Source organism: Somniosus microcephalus, chromosome 1 (genome assembly GCF_052327205.1).
Source record: "Somniosus microcephalus isolate GS21.2 chromosome 1, FLI_Smic_1.0, whole genome shotgun sequence".
In the NCBI taxonomy this organism is placed as follows: Eukaryota; Metazoa; Chordata; class Chondrichthyes; order Squaliformes; family Somniosidae; genus Somniosus; species Somniosus microcephalus.
The window spans coordinates 219,791,218-219,808,113 of record NC_140987.1 but is presented as its reverse complement, the minus strand read 5'-3'; the positions used below and the strand labels follow the sequence as shown (position 1 = coordinate 219,808,113).

At 46.5% G+C, this 16,896-nt stretch overlaps 1 protein-coding gene across 2 annotated transcripts in view; it reads right to left on the bottom strand.

The window, feature by feature from the left end:
- Nucleotides 1-16,896, bottom strand: part of hexb (hexosaminidase B (beta polypeptide)) — an 85,842-nt gene that overhangs the window by 47,547 nt on the left and 21,399 nt on the right. The window contains exons 1-4 of one of the 2 annotated variants that reach the window (XM_085990398.1): nucleotides 8,892-8,979; nucleotides 7,244-7,290; nucleotides 6,332-6,442; nucleotides 5,524-5,625 (exon numbers count right to left, since the gene is read on the bottom strand). The exons of the other annotated variant lie outside the window; for it this stretch is intronic. Of the exons in view, the coding sequence (XP_085846524.1) occupies nucleotides 5,524-5,619 (96 nt within the window). The 5' untranslated portion in view covers nucleotides 5,620-5,625; nucleotides 6,332-6,442; nucleotides 7,244-7,290; nucleotides 8,892-8,979. Of the gene's footprint in view, nucleotides 1-5,523; nucleotides 5,626-6,331; nucleotides 6,443-7,243; nucleotides 7,291-8,891; nucleotides 8,980-16,896 lie in introns of those variants that run through there. 2 annotated transcript variants of the gene reach the window in all.

Here is a 16,896-nt window from a genome sequence, read left to right as displayed (position 1 = left end):
GCGTCGGTATTATTAAATCTGATGGGTGCGAGTACGTACGGCCTATTGCGGAATTTAATTACCCCAGCTAAACCAATGGAGAAAAGTTTTGAGGAGATTGTTCATCTTACAGGAACATCTAAGCCCTACACCACTGCTGATAGCAGAAAGATTCAAGTTCCATAAAAGAAACCAGCACAAAGATGAGAGCAATGCTGACTATCTTACAGAACTACGCAAGTTATCGAAGCACTGCCAGTTCGGAGCAGGACTGGCAGACACCTTACAGGATAAGTTTGTCTGCGGGCTCCAGACTGAAGGAACCCAGAAACGACTACTTTCAAAAAAGGACCCGACGCTAGAACAGGCTTTCAGCGTAGCAGTATCCTACAAAGCAGCAGCACGAGGATCTGCGGAAATACAACAGAAACCACAAGAATACAGCGCTAACGAAATGGCATATGGTGCCAAAGTGCTATCGCTGCGGCAGAACAACCCATCAGCAGAAGGACTGCTGGTTTAAAGATAAAATATGCAGGCAATGCAGGAAAATGGGACATATAGCAAGAGTCTGCAGGTCGGGAAAGAAGACCAACACGACAAGAACTACTAAGGAACAGTACAGGAAAGTACAGAAACTGACAGATAGTAGTTCAGGAGATCAGGAGACTGATAAGGACTCCGGGAGCAGGCGACTAAGTTGTTTAAAGTTACACAACGTGATCGCAAAAGAAGATCACCGAACCATTTGGGTCACCCTCATGATAGCAGGGTCTCCAGTGAAGATGGAATTGGACACAGGATCAGCCCTAACTGTCATGAATCGACAAGACTATGAGCGGCTATTCTCACACATACCCTTGAAGAACACGTCCATTGTATTGAAGACATACACGGGGCAAAAGGTCTACCCCAGAGGAAAAATAAGGGTGCCAGTTGAATATAACGGAAAGGAAACACAGAAACTATACATGTATATACTAAGACGGAGGACCACCATTATTGGGACGTGAATGGATCCGAAGACTACAATTGGATTGGCATTCCATTCTGGCACTAACTGTGACTGACAAAAAAGATGATGACGTCGCACCTGGACGTCTGTCACAAATTTTATCTGACGCAGAAGAGGTGTTCCAACAAGGACTTGGGACTCTAAAAGGAGTAAAGGCAACCATAAAGATTGAGGATAACGCAACCCCAAAATTTTTCACGGCCAGACCGGTGCGATACGCCCAGCTGTGGAAGCTGAACTGGAGAGTCTGGAGCGTTCGGGGGGGTGCTGTTTAAGGTGGACTGGAGCCATCGTTCCTGTAATGAAGAAAGCATTGAGCAGCACGCCTGGGGAGCCAAGGAAGGTTCGCATCTGTGGGGACTTCAAGGTGACTGTGAACCCAGTCCTGCACACAGTACAGTATCCGCTTCTGCAGATAGAAGATATTTTCACCTCACTATCTGGACGGAAACATTTTACAAAGATTGACCTGGCTCAAGCGTATCTACAAATGGAGGTGGAAGAAGCATCTAGGAAATACCTCACGATAAACACAAAGGCCTTTACCAGTACAATCAACTGGTATTTGGGGTAGCATCGGCCCCGGCTATGTGGCAGAGGGCAATGGAACAAGTCCTGCAAGGGATCCCGGGAACCCAGTGTTATTTGGACGACATCCTGGTTACGGGCGAAAATGACAATGAACACTGTGCCAACCTGGAACAGGTGCTCACGAGATTGCAGGAATATGGGCTACGAGCCAACCGTCACAAATTAGTTCTTCAGGAGACAAATCTCGTATTGTGGCCACATGATTGATGAGGAAGGGTTGCATAAGTCGCCGGACAAGATTGAGGCTGTAGTCAAGGCTCCAGCACCAGAAAATGTGTCGCAACTGAGGTCGTTCCTCGGGTTGGTGAACTACTACCATAAGTTCTTGCCGAATTTATCTACAATTCTGCACCCACTGAACGCCCTCCTTCAAACTGGTGTAACATGGAAATGGAGTGATGAGTGTAAGCGTGCCTTTCAGGAATGTAAATGCCAAATCACTTCAAAAGAAGTATTGGCCCACTACAACCCAACACTACCAATTCGGTTGGCATGTGATGCGTCACCTTACGACATTGGAGCGGTGCGGTCACACAAATTCCGTGACGGTTCAGAGAGGCCAATAGCCTTTGCATCGCGCTCGCTAACCTCAGCCAAGCGTAACTATGCCCAGATTGATAGGGAGGCCCTCAGCCTGGTGTGGGGGTGGGGGGGGGGGGGGGGGGGGTGTGAAGAAGTTCAATCACTATCTGCACGGGCAGAAATTCACCCTACTGATTGATCATCAACCCCTGGTCTCAATTTTTAACCCAAAGAAGGGCGTTCCGGTGATGACGGTGCAACGGCTGCAAAGATGGTCACTTTTTCTAGGCGCACATCAGTATGACAGAGTACAAAGGTACGAAACAACATGGAAGTGCTGATGGGCTGTCGCGCCTACCGTTGCTTACGGCAGAAGAAGCACCTGTAGTGGACCCGGTGGAGATATTCCATGCGACCATAGTCGAATGTTTGCCTGTTACAAACGCAAGCATTGAGAAGGAAACCCGAAATGACCCGACACACTCTCGGGTCTATGATGTGAAGGGATGGCCAGCATATGGTGACTCACTGTTGCCAGCATTCTCGCCAAGAAGGGAACAGCTGTCAGTGTGCCGGGGAACCTTGATGTGTGGATCCAGAGTGGTAATTCCACCCAAGTTGAGAGATAGAGTACTCGATGAGCTTCACGAGGGTCATCTGGGAGGGGTAAAAATGAAGCGCCTAGCCAGGGCGTTTGTGTGGTGGCCGGGAATCGATAAAGAAATCGAGGATATGACCAAGAGATGCACAGGATGCCAGAAGGTCCAAAATGCTCCACCACAGGCCCCGCTACATCCATGGGAGTGGCCCTCATCTCCATGGCAACGGGTACACATTAATTTCGCTGGTCCATTTATGGACTCAATGTTTCTAATCGCTGTGGACGCCCATTCGAAATGGCCAGAGGTAATTAAAATGTCCTCCACCACCACAGAAAACTATTGCAGTCCTAAGGACCATCTTCGCCAGGAATGGGTTGCCAGAACAGATCTGTTCCGACAATGGCCCACAGTTTGTGTCTGAGGATTTCCGGAGGTTCCTGAAGAATAATGGGGTGAAACATTACACATCTGCCCCATATCATCCAGCCACAAATGGATTGGCTGAGAGGTTTGTTCAGACCTTTAAAAAGGCCATAAAGGCAATGTATAGTGACGACATACCACTGCAACACAAGGTGGATAACTTCCTGTTTGCTTACCGGAATGCGACACATGCAGTAACCAACCAAACTCCAGCCGTACTGTTTTTCAACCGGAGACTAAGATGTCGCTTGGATTTGCTCAAACCAAACATAAGACGAGATGTTGAGGATAAGCAGTTCCAGCACATAAATGAGAAGCCAACCAGGAACTTCAAGATAGGGCAACCAGTCTTGGCCCGCGACTACCGAACAGAAAAATGGCAGCCAGGCACGATATGCACACAGCAGGGACCACTAATGTACACAGTGGACGTTGGAGAGGGCATCGTGAGACGCCATGCTGACCAGATTGTAGAGTCACAGGAACAAGCCAAACCTGTACCACAAGCATGTGCACCTGGTAATGAGCCCGAAGTACAGATTGCGTCTACCTCAGAAGCAGGGGTATTGGAAGCTGACGAACCAACCAATGACAATGAGCCAGAATTGACTCCACCGCCAGAACAGGATACTCGAGAAAGGCGCTATCCAGTCCGGATCAGGAAGCCTCCTCAAAGACTGAACTTATAAATGACTATTTCAGTTGATGTATATATTACTGAGAAAATTGTAATTAGTTATTATTTAGTTGTTAAATGAATGTTATGTACTGTTTATCTAAAAAGGGGAGGAATTGTTGTGCATGTACCTTTAAGGGAATAACTGGTCTTAGACTGCAGTACCAGCAGTGACCACCCCTGTATAAAAGGCCCTAGCAGGCTTCTGTAGTTTCAGTTTCAAGCTGCCTCTTGTTCAGTAAAGTACCTGTTAAACTGTTCTCCCGAAGTCCGTGTATTATTGAGGCGCGGACTTTACACTTTGGATTAAAGAAAATGCAGGTTTAAGCTTAATCATCGAACACCAAACTATAGCCTTCTACAGCATAGCTCAACCACAAATTCTTTCCCCAATAGTAAATACAAAGCTCACCTTCCCAGCTCTTCAGATACCTAAAGTTCAGTAACTTACCAAAAGGGAAATCTGTAGGAGCAAAAGCTCTGTAGTATTGCACTATTTGTATACACAACCCTTACTGAAACCGAAGTCTAGGTTAGATAGACGCCAGTCTGGAGCACCAAACTGGTCAGTACAGAAACACTTCCCTCAAATATTTATTAATCCATTTAAGAACAGGTTTCCACGAGCCTGCGGCACAAAATGTAGTAAAGTTGGAAAGCTAATTTTTTTGTATGTATTATACACATTACTTGTATATATCAAGTCAGCTCTACCTCACCACCAACTCCCTCGACCCCTCCACTGTCTCTAAATTGTCAAACCGTTTGTCCGACATCCAGTACTAGATGAGCAGAAATTTCTTCCAACCAAGTATTAGGAAGACCAAAGCCATTGTCTTTGGTCCCCGCCACAAACTCCGTTCCCCAACCAGACTCCAAGGGGTATGGGGAGAGAGCGGTAATATGGTATTGAGATAGAGGATCAGCCATGATCATACTGAATGACAGAGCAGGCTCTAAAGGCCGAATGGCCTACTCCTGCTCCTATGTTTCTCTCTCTCTCTGGCATCCGTGAGGCTGAACCAGACTGTTCGCAACTTTGATGTCACATTTGACCCGGAGATGAGCTTGTGGCCACATTTCCGCACCATCACTAAAACTGCCCATTTCCAATCGCTCAACTCCACCCCTGCCTTAGCTCATCTGCTGCTGAAACCCTCATCCATGCCTTGTTACCTCTAGACTTGACTATTCCAACACATTCCTGGCTGGCTGTAAACTTGGTGATCCAAAACTGTACTGCCTGTGTCCTAACTCGCACCAAGTCCAGTTCACCCATCACCCCTGTGCTCACTGGCTTACATTAAGCAACAACTCTACTTTAAAATTCTCATCCTTGTTTTCAAATCCCTCCATGACCTTGTCCTTCTCCATTTCTAATCTCCTCCAGCCCCACAACCCTCTGCACTCCTCTAATTCTGGCCTCCAGCATCGCCGATTTTAAATGCTCCACCATCGGTGCTAGTGCCTTCAACTGCCAAGGCGCTAAGCTCTGAATTCCCTCTCCTTCCTCCTTTAAGACACTCCTTAAAATCCACCTCTGACCAAGCTTTTGGTCATCTGCCCTAGTATCTCCTTGTGTGGCTTGGTTTCACATGTTGTTTTGTAACGCTCCTATAAAGCACCTTAAATACAAAGGCACCAATAAATACAAGTTGTTGTATCCAGAAAGTCATGTTTATGTAGTCATAATATGGTAAAATGTCTTTACTAACCCGTGCACTCAGCTCAGGAAAGGTGACACTTTGATAAGGGAATGATGGGTCATCCACAATATGCCAATGGAAAACATTAAACTTATTGAATGACATGGCATCCTAAAACAGAACAAAAAGCTGTTAAAACTAGGAGACTTAGCTTCTAGAATTACCTACAAAGTCAACTTTTAGCCACCTTATGGATTATGATAACTATACTGACAGCATTAGAGCAAAAGGCTATAAAGAGGCCGTAAGCGGTCATAAAGTGATGAATAAGATGCAACTCTTTCCTCACTTGAGCACACGTACACAATTTAACAGTTGATTAGTTTTCTTATAAAAGCGGTTCTCTAAAGTATAGTATGGGTGCTAATTATTTGGCTCTGAAAGCCAAACATTTAGTATATATGCAAAACACTTCCAGGAAGATTTTAACACTAGCCCTTTACAGTTCTTATAACTTAGGTACCATGAAGTACACTGCAGCTCCAAGGTTTGTAAAAAGAAAATCTTCAGATCCAAAGCAGAGAGAGAAAATGTTGGAATTACATAACATTTCTATTAACATGCAAAAAGAGAAAATAAACATTTCATGGTTCAGACAAGAGATCAAAAACTGGAGCTAAGTAAGCCCCTTCCGTTAACCCATCTTTTTAAGAAGTTGACAGACATTTTACATATTTTCAGCATTTTCTATTTTTATTTCATTCAGGTTCTTTTCCCTTTAGCGTCAATCCAAGTTTCCCAGTTTATGAAGAATGAATTATAAACTGCTCTTTTTTATATACACACACAGGAGTTTAGCAACACATTTGCTACTTACCAGCGTTTCAAGAATTACTTTAACAGGTAAATAGTGCCGAGATGTATCAAGCAAAACTCCTCTATGAGCAAATCTTGGAGCATCCACGATCTGAGTTTTATTAACAAGATGCTGGAAGTGCAGAATATATTTTGAATAAATGTATCATCAATTGGTACACATTTTTCACATGTGAAGAAGCCCTGAAATACCTGGGACTTAAAACCTTCACAAATAAATAACCTAGTCACTGAATAGGACCTACAAGGGGGGGGGGGGTCCAATAATACATCATGTAGTTTACAAGAACAAATTCAAATCTACAGGACATGAATATAATTTTGGGAAAGGAAGAGCAAGGAGGCAAGATTTGGGTTCATGGCTGTTCACCCTTACATGCTGCCCATAGTCCTCATTTCACTCACTATATTATGTTCTACTATCAGAACCCCATGCTGAACATGCAGCAGTTTTTTTTTAAACTCATTTAAATGTAGTGATCTCTAGAACCAGACACTTAATTCAAACATACAAAAAGACAAAGATGGATAAGTCATTCCCGATAATGATAATCCACACGTCAGCAACTTCCATCAGCAAGTTCTTTTTAGAAAAAAAAAGTAGAGAATTAAGAATAGGATGTACCCGTTTGTCCAAGAAACAAAGACAATACATCAATTCTCCAATTGGTACACAAATGCATTACATTCAGCAATGCGTTCATAGCACAAGTGGATGTTAGCTGATTACTCTAAACTTCTATTCGCTTAGTTAGATAAACTTTTTAAATAAGGCCTGTGCCTGAAGAATCCTAAAAATCACAGCACAATTGGTGTGCCAGACCACAAGTGAAAAACATTGACAGAAAAGAGAGCAATGGAAAAACTATTAGTTTCTAAAAATTCCATAAAGCAATTTCTGAAAATAGCTTACAGTATTATATTCATCTTCATAGACCAATTGGCTGAAGGTCTCTAGTCCTGAAACAAAGTTTAAGTGGTATTTAAAAAAAGTGGTAAATATTTATGCAAAAAGTTAATTAACTAACAGTTTAGCTGGCCTATAAAAAGTCTAAACCCCAACAGGTGTTTTGTAATTGTCTCCCACACTGAACAGTTTAATATACTGGACTAGTTCGGAGTTGATAGAATTATCAATAAATTGTTATCCAAGCAGAACATTTGTATACTTAATTTCTCACATCTCTCCTACATCACCACTAAACGTTTGCAACAATGTGCTACATCATGAATAAACAAGCCATTTAAAATAAACATTTTGAAACTAGTCACAATTCAGGTGTCATACATGCACTTTTTAAATATTAAAAAAAAAGAGAAAGCAAGTCAATCATTTCCAAAAGGGAAGGTTTCCCCAACATAAAATAGCTTCCAATTGACCTCAGGAATCTGACTTAATGGCCCAGAAATTCAGGTCTCCACGGGCAAGAATGCGCTGGGTACTCACCCGTAGGCCCGATGGAAGTGCCGGTTTCCTGCATGCGTGGGAAACCAGCACTTCCGTTCCTCTGAAAGCGGGGGTTCAGAGGTCGAACGCGTGCACGGGGGAGGCTGCACATGCGCATCAAACTTAGGTTGTTTTTTTAAACAGGTTTTTCTGTGAGGGTAAGTCTGCAGAAGTTAGAAATTTAAAAGCAGGCGTAAGGCCTGCTTTTTACAAGGTAAATTAATTAAAATTAAAACATTTTCCCCCACAGGTTTATTATTTTTAAATACTTTAAAGCAAGGTAAGTTTATTTTTAGCCCCGTTAGAATATAAAATCTCAAATTTAAATTATTGTTTAAAATAGTTATTTCATGTAATTTATAGTTTATTTAAAAAATGCGATTTAAAAAACAATAATTTGAAGGTTTAGTGCTATTTTGGGGCCGTAGTATTTATAAGTCTTGACAGCACTTCCTGTCAAGACTTATGAATGGAGCATTCCCTGCTCCGATTGGCTCCCCATGGCCCACGTGATCCCAGGGGGACGCATCGAACTAACTGCGCCCCTGGGATATGCAAGCACTGCACGCCAGCTGCTTGACCAGGCCCCGGATCGGAATTCCACGGGGCCCTACAGCTGGCGTGCAAGGTAAGTGCAGGCCAGGCCAGCGCGCAAGGTAAGTGCAGGTCGGGGGCTTGCACCCGCGGGAAGCCCCCGACCCGAATTTCTGGGCCAATGTGTGCAACGCCACAGTACAATTAGTATACATTACATATAAAATATATTACGATTTGCCAATATAAGTCTCAATAACCCAGTGTGCCTCTGTTCAGCATCTTGATACCACTGGTACTTCCTGTTTGATACAAATGTCAGTCTTCAAAGATATGTTGCTAGTGTTCCCTGGTAGGAGCAAATATCCATGGTACAGTACTAATAAGCAAATTTTACTTTTAAGTTTTGAAGCACGTTATCTTCTTTCTCCTACCCAGTCTTCCAGAAGAACCAAATACATCACACACCCAGAAGGTGGTAAAATATAGAGCACATTTCAAACCAACTTATACAACAATATAGACAAAAGTAGCTAGTTCAGCAAGATAAAAGTTTTGCAGCAATCTTGTTAACACTTACCTCGCAGTGCACCCCACACATTTTCCGATTTCAGAACAGCTACAGGCTGAGCAACGCTGATTTCATCTAAGAGGAAACAAAAATAGAAGTAGACAAAAAAAGTGTCAATCTTCATCCACAGATTCTGAACAAAGATAGCAGAGGCCACCACTTGATTACATTTTGCATTAATTGCAATGCAAAAGAAATACAGGAAACTCTTGATTTACCGGCACCTAAATAACTGGAAGTCTGTGTTAACCGGCAAAATTCAGGAGTAGGTTCAGGTAAGTTTTACCTCATATTAGTGGCTGTTCCTGGATCTGTGGCTGTGTAACCGGGGTTCCTGCACCTGTTGCTAAGCAACAGGGACGCTTGGATCTCATGGCCAGGGTTCCTGCACCTGTTGCTAAGCAACAGGGACGCTTGGATCTTGTGGCCGGGGTTCCTGCACCTGTTGCTAAGCAACAGGGAAGCCTGGATTTGTTGCTGTGTACAGAGCTCTCGTACCTTTTACTATACCTCTCTGTAATCCGGACTTTGATAAACTGGCACCACGCCGGTCCCAGATAAAAAAAAAGTTTCCTGTATCTTGCATTTATAATGGCAAATTAACGTACTCTTGGGTGACTCCAAAAATGCTTTTACAGCCAATTAATTACTTTTGAAGTAGTCAAATAGGCAAACAGAGCAGCAAGTTTGTCCCACAATGGCAAAGGAATGAACTGGATTATATTTTTCTTCAAGAAAGGTCAGTCAGAATACAGGGAGAACTCCTCTGAATAATGCCATGGATTCTTCCAGAATGGGCCTTAGCTAAACATCGCATTCAAAAGTTGTCACTTCCAACAATGCAGCAATCCTGTAGTACCAACATAGCCAGTCTCAGTCTTGGGCTCAATTTCCCCATGCCATGGTATTAACAAACTGAACATCAAGGATCTTGAATTAGATTCCCAGTCAAATCAATCACTGGGCCAGAATTTGCAATGGGTAGTAACAGCGAACTAACAGCATTAGTCATTATTACCCCTTTGAAACTGACCGCAACTTCAAGATGTAGCGTATGCTGAAGTTGCCGTCAGTCATTCACTGCTCCGACACTGCGCCCCCCACCCCACAAAATAACCGGCAATCAGTGCAATGGACGAAAACTTGAGCTTTTCCATGGTAATAGCGCTGTTAACGACCCCATTAAATTTTCAGCCTTGTTGGATTAGGTGTAACTGGGGTTTTAACAGTTTATTGACTGCTAAACAAACATTATGGCCCTGAAAAACTTATTTTAATTTTGTGGAGTGTCAAATTTCTCCATTATGATAAAAACATTTCAATTTAAGAAACTTTAATTTTTTATATATATTTTGGTAAAAGTTTGTTCATATTCATTTCAGTTCTACTTTATCCCCATGCGAGAGCCCCAATCTTTGTTTTGCTCTAACATTTTTAAAAGTCAGGACAAAAAGCAGGTCCTCATTTCCCGCTTCCTTGTGATAATTCTGAAATGTGATTGGCGGCTTAGAAAGCTTGTTGACATCACAGCAGATCCCGTTAGGGATTCCCCATTATATTGCACTGAAATCACTTGCATGTCAAAAAAGGCAAACTTTGCGCCTTTGCCGCTGACTGCAAATTTCGGACCAATATTTTTTTTTTTTTTTTTTTTTTTTTTAAAACAGTAAATTTATCAGCCCATCAGGATCCATGAGTATGGTCTATATGGACTTATACAGTAGGCATTTAATAGGGTTCCACACAAGAAATTAGAAAAAATGAAAGCACTGTGGTAAACCACTTTTATCGTTACACTATAGTTATCACTGTTGTATTGTTATCACCGTTATCACTGTTGTATCACGATACGAGGTCGCCTCTTGTCGCGCTGTTATACCTGGGCTGACCACCTCCGACTCCGCCCATGGCTCCACCTACCTGCCCAGGTATAAAGGTAGTCGACTGGCTGGTATTCCTCCTTGTTGGACCCGATCACCCACGAGGGTGGGCTCTGTTATTTAGTCAATAAAAACCTTTAGTTACGTTCCTAACTCGTCGCTTTTTATTGGACGAATTGATAGGTATATCAATTTTATTGACTAAATTTTAAAGATGTCTACTACTGGCCAGCCAGAAGCCCTCCCAGAAGCACAGCCACACCAGCCGGCTTGGCTGCAAGCCCTCAAACCACCGTACCTGGATCTAAACCCACAGGCAGCAAACGCAGCCCTCAACTTCAAACACTGGCTGGACTGCTTCGAATCCTACCTGGAAGAATCCGGCGCCCCGCAGAGATCCAAACTAAGACTTCTGAACGCCCAAGCGAGCCCGAGAGTATACGCACTCATACAGGACACGACTACGTACGAGGCCGCTATCAACCTACTGAAACAGCAGTACCGCAGCCCGGTAAATTACATGTACACCAGGCACCTCCTAAGATCCCGCCCGCAACAGCCAGGAGAGTCTGTAGCTGAATTTTTACGGGCGCTAAGAGCACTCGGCAGGAACTGTGACTTTAAAGCGGTGACGGCTGTTGAAAATACGGAAGATAATATCCGCGATGCCTTTGTGAAAGGCCTACGGTCCGACTACTCACGGCAAAGACTGCTTGAAGCTAAAGACCTCGACCTGGACAAAGCTGAAGCCCTCGCTCTCTCCCTGGAGGTGGCCCATCAGGACCAGGAGGCGTTTTCCAGGTACTGCTCGCAACCCTGGGACTCGGGCCCGACCCCTACCGCAATACCCTTCGCAGCGCCGCCCCCGGGACCTACCTCAGCGTCGGCGTCCCGGACCCGACCGGGCCCGCCACCCCCGGTACCGGCTCCGACATCGGGCACCCGCGATCGGGCCGCCGGCTGCTTCTTTTGCGGCCAGGAGAAGCACCCGAGGTCGCGCTGCCCAGCCAGGAACTCTACCTGCACAACCTGCAGGAAGAAAGGCCATTTCTCTAAGGCCTGCAGGAGCGGATCTTCAGAGGCCAGCAGTGCCTCATGCGAACTGTGGGGGCGGCCATCTTCTTTCACGGCAACTGAGGCCAGTATCCCCACACGTGAGTCATGGGGCGGCCATCTTTGATCAAGGCAACCGACCCCAATAGTGCCTCATGTGAGTTATGGGGGCAGCCATCTTCTCCGCCATTTTGTCCTACCTCGTGGGAGACGCCATTTTACCCACCACGCCCGACTGCCACCGGGCCCCCGGACCCGACGACCGCCTCGCCCGCAGACGACAACGACTCGCTTACCTACACGCTAGCCTCCGTCACTCTGGATCAAGCCCGCCCACACCACCTGTCCAAGTCGATGATGGACATCAAAGTAAACGGCCACGCCACGACCTGCCTGTTCGACAGCGGAAGCACGGAGAGCTTCATCCACCCAGACACGGTGAGCCACTACTCCCTCCCTGTCCTGCCAACGCGCAACCGAATCTCGATGGCATCGAGGTCCCACGCCACGGACATTAGCGGCTACTGTGCTGTGACCTTGTCGGTTAAGGGTACAGAGTATAAAAACTTTAAACTCCTCGTCCTCCCCCAGCTCTGCGCTGCCGTCCTACTAGGGCTGGACTTCCAATCCCACCTCCAAAGTGTAACCCTAGCATACGGTGGACCCCTCCCCCCACTCACAGTCGACAACCAGCGAAGGTTAAACCGCCCACCGCGTAACACCTGCAGCCTATCCACCCTCAAGGTGCCGCCACCTTCCCTGTTCGCTAACCTCACCCCCGACTGCAAACCCGTCGCTACCAAGAGCAGGCGGTACAGCGCTGGGGACAGAGCTTTCATTAGCTCTGAGGTGCAGCGTCTCCTGAAGGAGGGCATCATCGAGGGGAGCAACAGCCCCTGGCGTGCCCAGGTCGTGGTCGTTAAGACCGGCGATAAAAATCGCCTGGTCATCGACTACAGCCAGACCATAAACAGATACACCCAGCTGGACGCATACCCCCTTCCCCGCATATCTGACATGGTCAATCAGATTGCACAATACCGCGTATTCTCGACCATCGACCTTAAGTCGGCCTACCACCAACTCCCTATCCACCCCGAGGACCGCCAGTACACCGCCTTCGAGGCGAATGGGCGCCTATACCACTTCCTTAGGGTCCCCTTCGGTGTCACCAACGGGGTCTCGGTCTTCCAAAGGGAGATGGACCGGATGGTTGACCAGAACGGACTGCAGGCCACATTCCCCTACCTAGATAACGTCACCATCTGCGGCCGCGACCGGCAGGACCACGACGTGAATCTGGAGAAATTCCTCCGTACAGCCCAACGGCTGAACCTCACCTACAATAAGGAGAAATGTGTGTTTAACACCTCGCGCCTTGCCATCCTTGGCTGTGTAGTAGAGAACGGACTCATCGGCCCCGACCCCGAAAGAATGCGCCCCCTCATGGAGCTACCCCTCCCCCACTGCCCTAAGGCACTTAAGAGAACCCTGGGGCTCTTCGCCTACTGTGCCCAATGGGTGCCCAATTATGCGGACAAAGCCAGACCCCTCATGAAGTCCACATCCTTCCCCCTTACGGAGGAAGCGTGCGCAGCCTTCTCCCTCATTAAGGGAGACATTGCCAAGGCTACTATGCACGCAGTGGATGAGTCCATCCCCTTCCAAGTCGAGAGCGATGCATCCGACTTCGCCCTAGCCGCCACCCTTAACCAGGAGGGGAGACCGGTGGCCTTCTTCTCAAGGACCCTACAGGGCCCTGAGATCCGACACTCGTCGGTCGAGAAGGAGGCCCAGGCGATTGTGGAGGCGGTACGACGCTGGAGGCACTACCTGGCAGGCAAACGATTTACCCTCCTTACCGACCAACGTTCGGTCGCTTTTATGTTTAATAACAAGCTGAGGGGCAAAATCAAGAATGACAAGATCTTGAGGTGGAGAATCGAGCTCTCCACCTACGATTATGATATCTTGTACCGGCCAGGTAAGCTGAACGAACCCCCCGATGCTCTGTCACGAATTACATGCGCCAGCGCGCAAAGTGATAGACTTCAGACCCTCCACAACGACCTCTGCCACCCCGGGGTCACCAGACTTTACCACTTCATTAAGGCCCGCAACCTGCCCTACTCCATCGAGGAGGTCAGGACCATAACCAGGAACTGCCAGACCTGCGCCGAGTGCAAACCGCACTTCTTTAGGCCGGACAGAGCAAGCCTGATCAAGGCCACCCGCCCCTTCGAGCGCCTGAGCATCGACTTTAAGGGGCCCCTCCCGTCCTCTGACCGTAATGTGTACTTCCTCAACATTGTTGATGAGTACTCCCGTTTCCCCTTTGCCTTCCCCTGCCCAGACATGACCAGTACCACGGTCATTAAATGCCTGAACGACCTCTTCGCCTTGTTCGGGTTCCCAAACTATATACATAGTGACCGGGGCTCCTCTTTCATGAGCGAGGAACTCCGTCAGTTCCTACTAGCGAGAGGTATTGCAGCAAGTAGGACCACCAGCTACAACCCCCAAGGGAACGGCCAGGTGGAAAGAGAGAACGCGACGGTATGGAAGGCCGTCCTCTTAGCCTTAAAGTCTAAGGGCCTCCCAACCTCCCGCTGGCAGGAAGTCCTCCCGACAGCGCTGCACTCCATCCGGTCACTACTTTGCACTGCCGTTAACGCCACCCCCCATGAACGAATGTTTGTTTTCCCCAGGAAGTCGACTACGGGAACCACTCTACCAACCTGGCTGACCTCTCCGGGGCCCGTCTTGCTGCGAAAGCACGTGAGGGCCCATAAAACAGACCCCCTGGTCGAAAGGGTGAACCTCCTGCACGCCAACCCCCAGTACGCCTACGTGGCTTACCCAGACGGGCGGGAGGACACTGTCTCCTTACGAGACCTCGCACCCTCGGGCACTCCGGAGACACCACCTTTACCCCCCCCCACCACCCCCCCAATTCCAGCCCAGGTAGACGGCATGCCGGAACCCCACGAGCCTTCGCCGACCACGCAGACACCAGCACTAACACCGGATAATGCAGCACCGCCGCTGCGACGATCGGAGGCTTACGAGGCCTCCGGACAGACTGACATACCAGAACTGGTAGTACACTTCACCCCGCCGGACTCAAATCTAAACAAGGGGTGAATGTGGTAAACCACTTTTATCGTTACACTATAGTTATCACTGTTGTATTGTTATCACCGTTATCACTGTTGTATCACGATACGAGGTCGCCTCTTGTCGCGCTGTTATACCTGGGCTGACCACCTCCGACTCCGCCCATGGCTCCACCTACCTGCCCAGGTATAAAGGTAGTCGACTGGCTGGTATTCCTCCTTGTTGGACCCGATCACCCACGAGGGTGGGCTCTGTTATTTAGTCAATAAAAACCTTTAGTTACGTTCCTAACTCGTCGCTTTTTATTGGACGAATTGATAGGTATATCAAGCACAAAACTGGAGGTAACCTTGAGACATGGGTTGGTAATTGGTCAGAAGGTAGTAGGGATAAAATGAACATTCTCTGATTGGTGGAATGTGACAAGTGACGTTCCCCAGGGATCTTTTAGGAGCAGGAATTTAAAGGGACATATAGACTAAGTGAGTAGGGCAAAACGGTGGTAGATAAAGTTCAATGTAGGGAAGGGTGTGAGGTCATCCACTTGGGATTCCAGAAAGTAATCACATTATCTTAATGGTGAGACTAGGAGCTGTGGAGAAACAAAGACATTTAGGTGTCCATTTACACAAGTGGTTAAAAACTAAAGCACAGGTACGATAAGTAATCGAAAAGGCTAATGAAATGCTGGCTTTTACCGCGAGGGTTCAGTTGGAGAGAGCTTGGTCAGACCCCATCTGGCGTACTACACTCACTTTTGGGCACTACATCTCAGCAAAGCCCGCCACAAAAAGAGGCTATGAATGGTGAGTAAATTGACATTTTCATAGAATCACACCACAGAAGGTGGCCACCTGGCCCATCGTGCCTGTGCCAGCTCTTTGAACGAGCTTGCCAATTAGTTCCACAGCCCAGAAAATGTACCCGCTTCAAGTATTCATCCAATTCCCTTCAGAAACTTATTGTATCTGCTTCCATCATCCATTAAGGCCATGCATTACAGATCATCATAACTCACTGTGCAAAAAACATTTTTTTCCCTCATGTCACCTGTGGTTCTTTTCCCAATTACCTTAGATCTGTCTCCTCTGGAGACCGCCCTTTCTGCCACTCTCCTCTGGAGACCGCCCCTTCTGCCACTCTCCTCCTTACTCTATCAAAACCCTTCATGATTTTAAACACCTCTATCAAATCTCCTCTGCTCTAAAAGGAGAGCAACCGCAGTTTCTCCAGTCTCCACCAAACTGAAGTATTTCATCCCTGGTACCATTCTAGCAAATCTCCTCTGCACCCTCTTCAAGGCCTTGACATCCATCCTAAAGTGTGGTGCCTAGAATTGGACAATACTCCAGCTGGGGCCTAACCAATGTTTTATAAAGGTTTAGCACAACTTCCTGGCTTTTGTACTCCAAGCCAAGGATCCCATATGTCTATTTAACAGCCCTTCTCAAACTTCTCCTGCAACTTTCAAAGATGTGTACATAGCCCCCAGTTCCCTGTTCCTGCAACTCCTTTAAAATTGTATCATTTAGTTTATATTGTCTCTTCTCATTCTTCCTACCAAAATGAAACATGATCCCTGGGGGACACCACTGCATACTTCCCTACAGTCTGAAAAACAACTGATTACTGTCGCTTAGCCAATTTCTTATCCACGCAGCCACTGCCCCTTTAATCCCATGGGCTTCAAGACAAATATTCATAGATTTTAGTTAAAATTATAAAAACCATGGAATTTTTATCATAATGGAAAAAATTGACATTCCACAAATATAAAATGAGTTTTTCAGGACCAGAATGGTTGTTCAGCAGTAACTCAGTACACCATTAAAAACCAAGTTACACCTCATTCAATAAGGCTCAACTTTTATGGGGTTTTTAAAGAGCTATATATTTCAGCATAAAAGCTCAAGTTTGTCAGTTGAGTGATTTCAATTGATTGCTGGCTGTGGAGAGTTCAACAG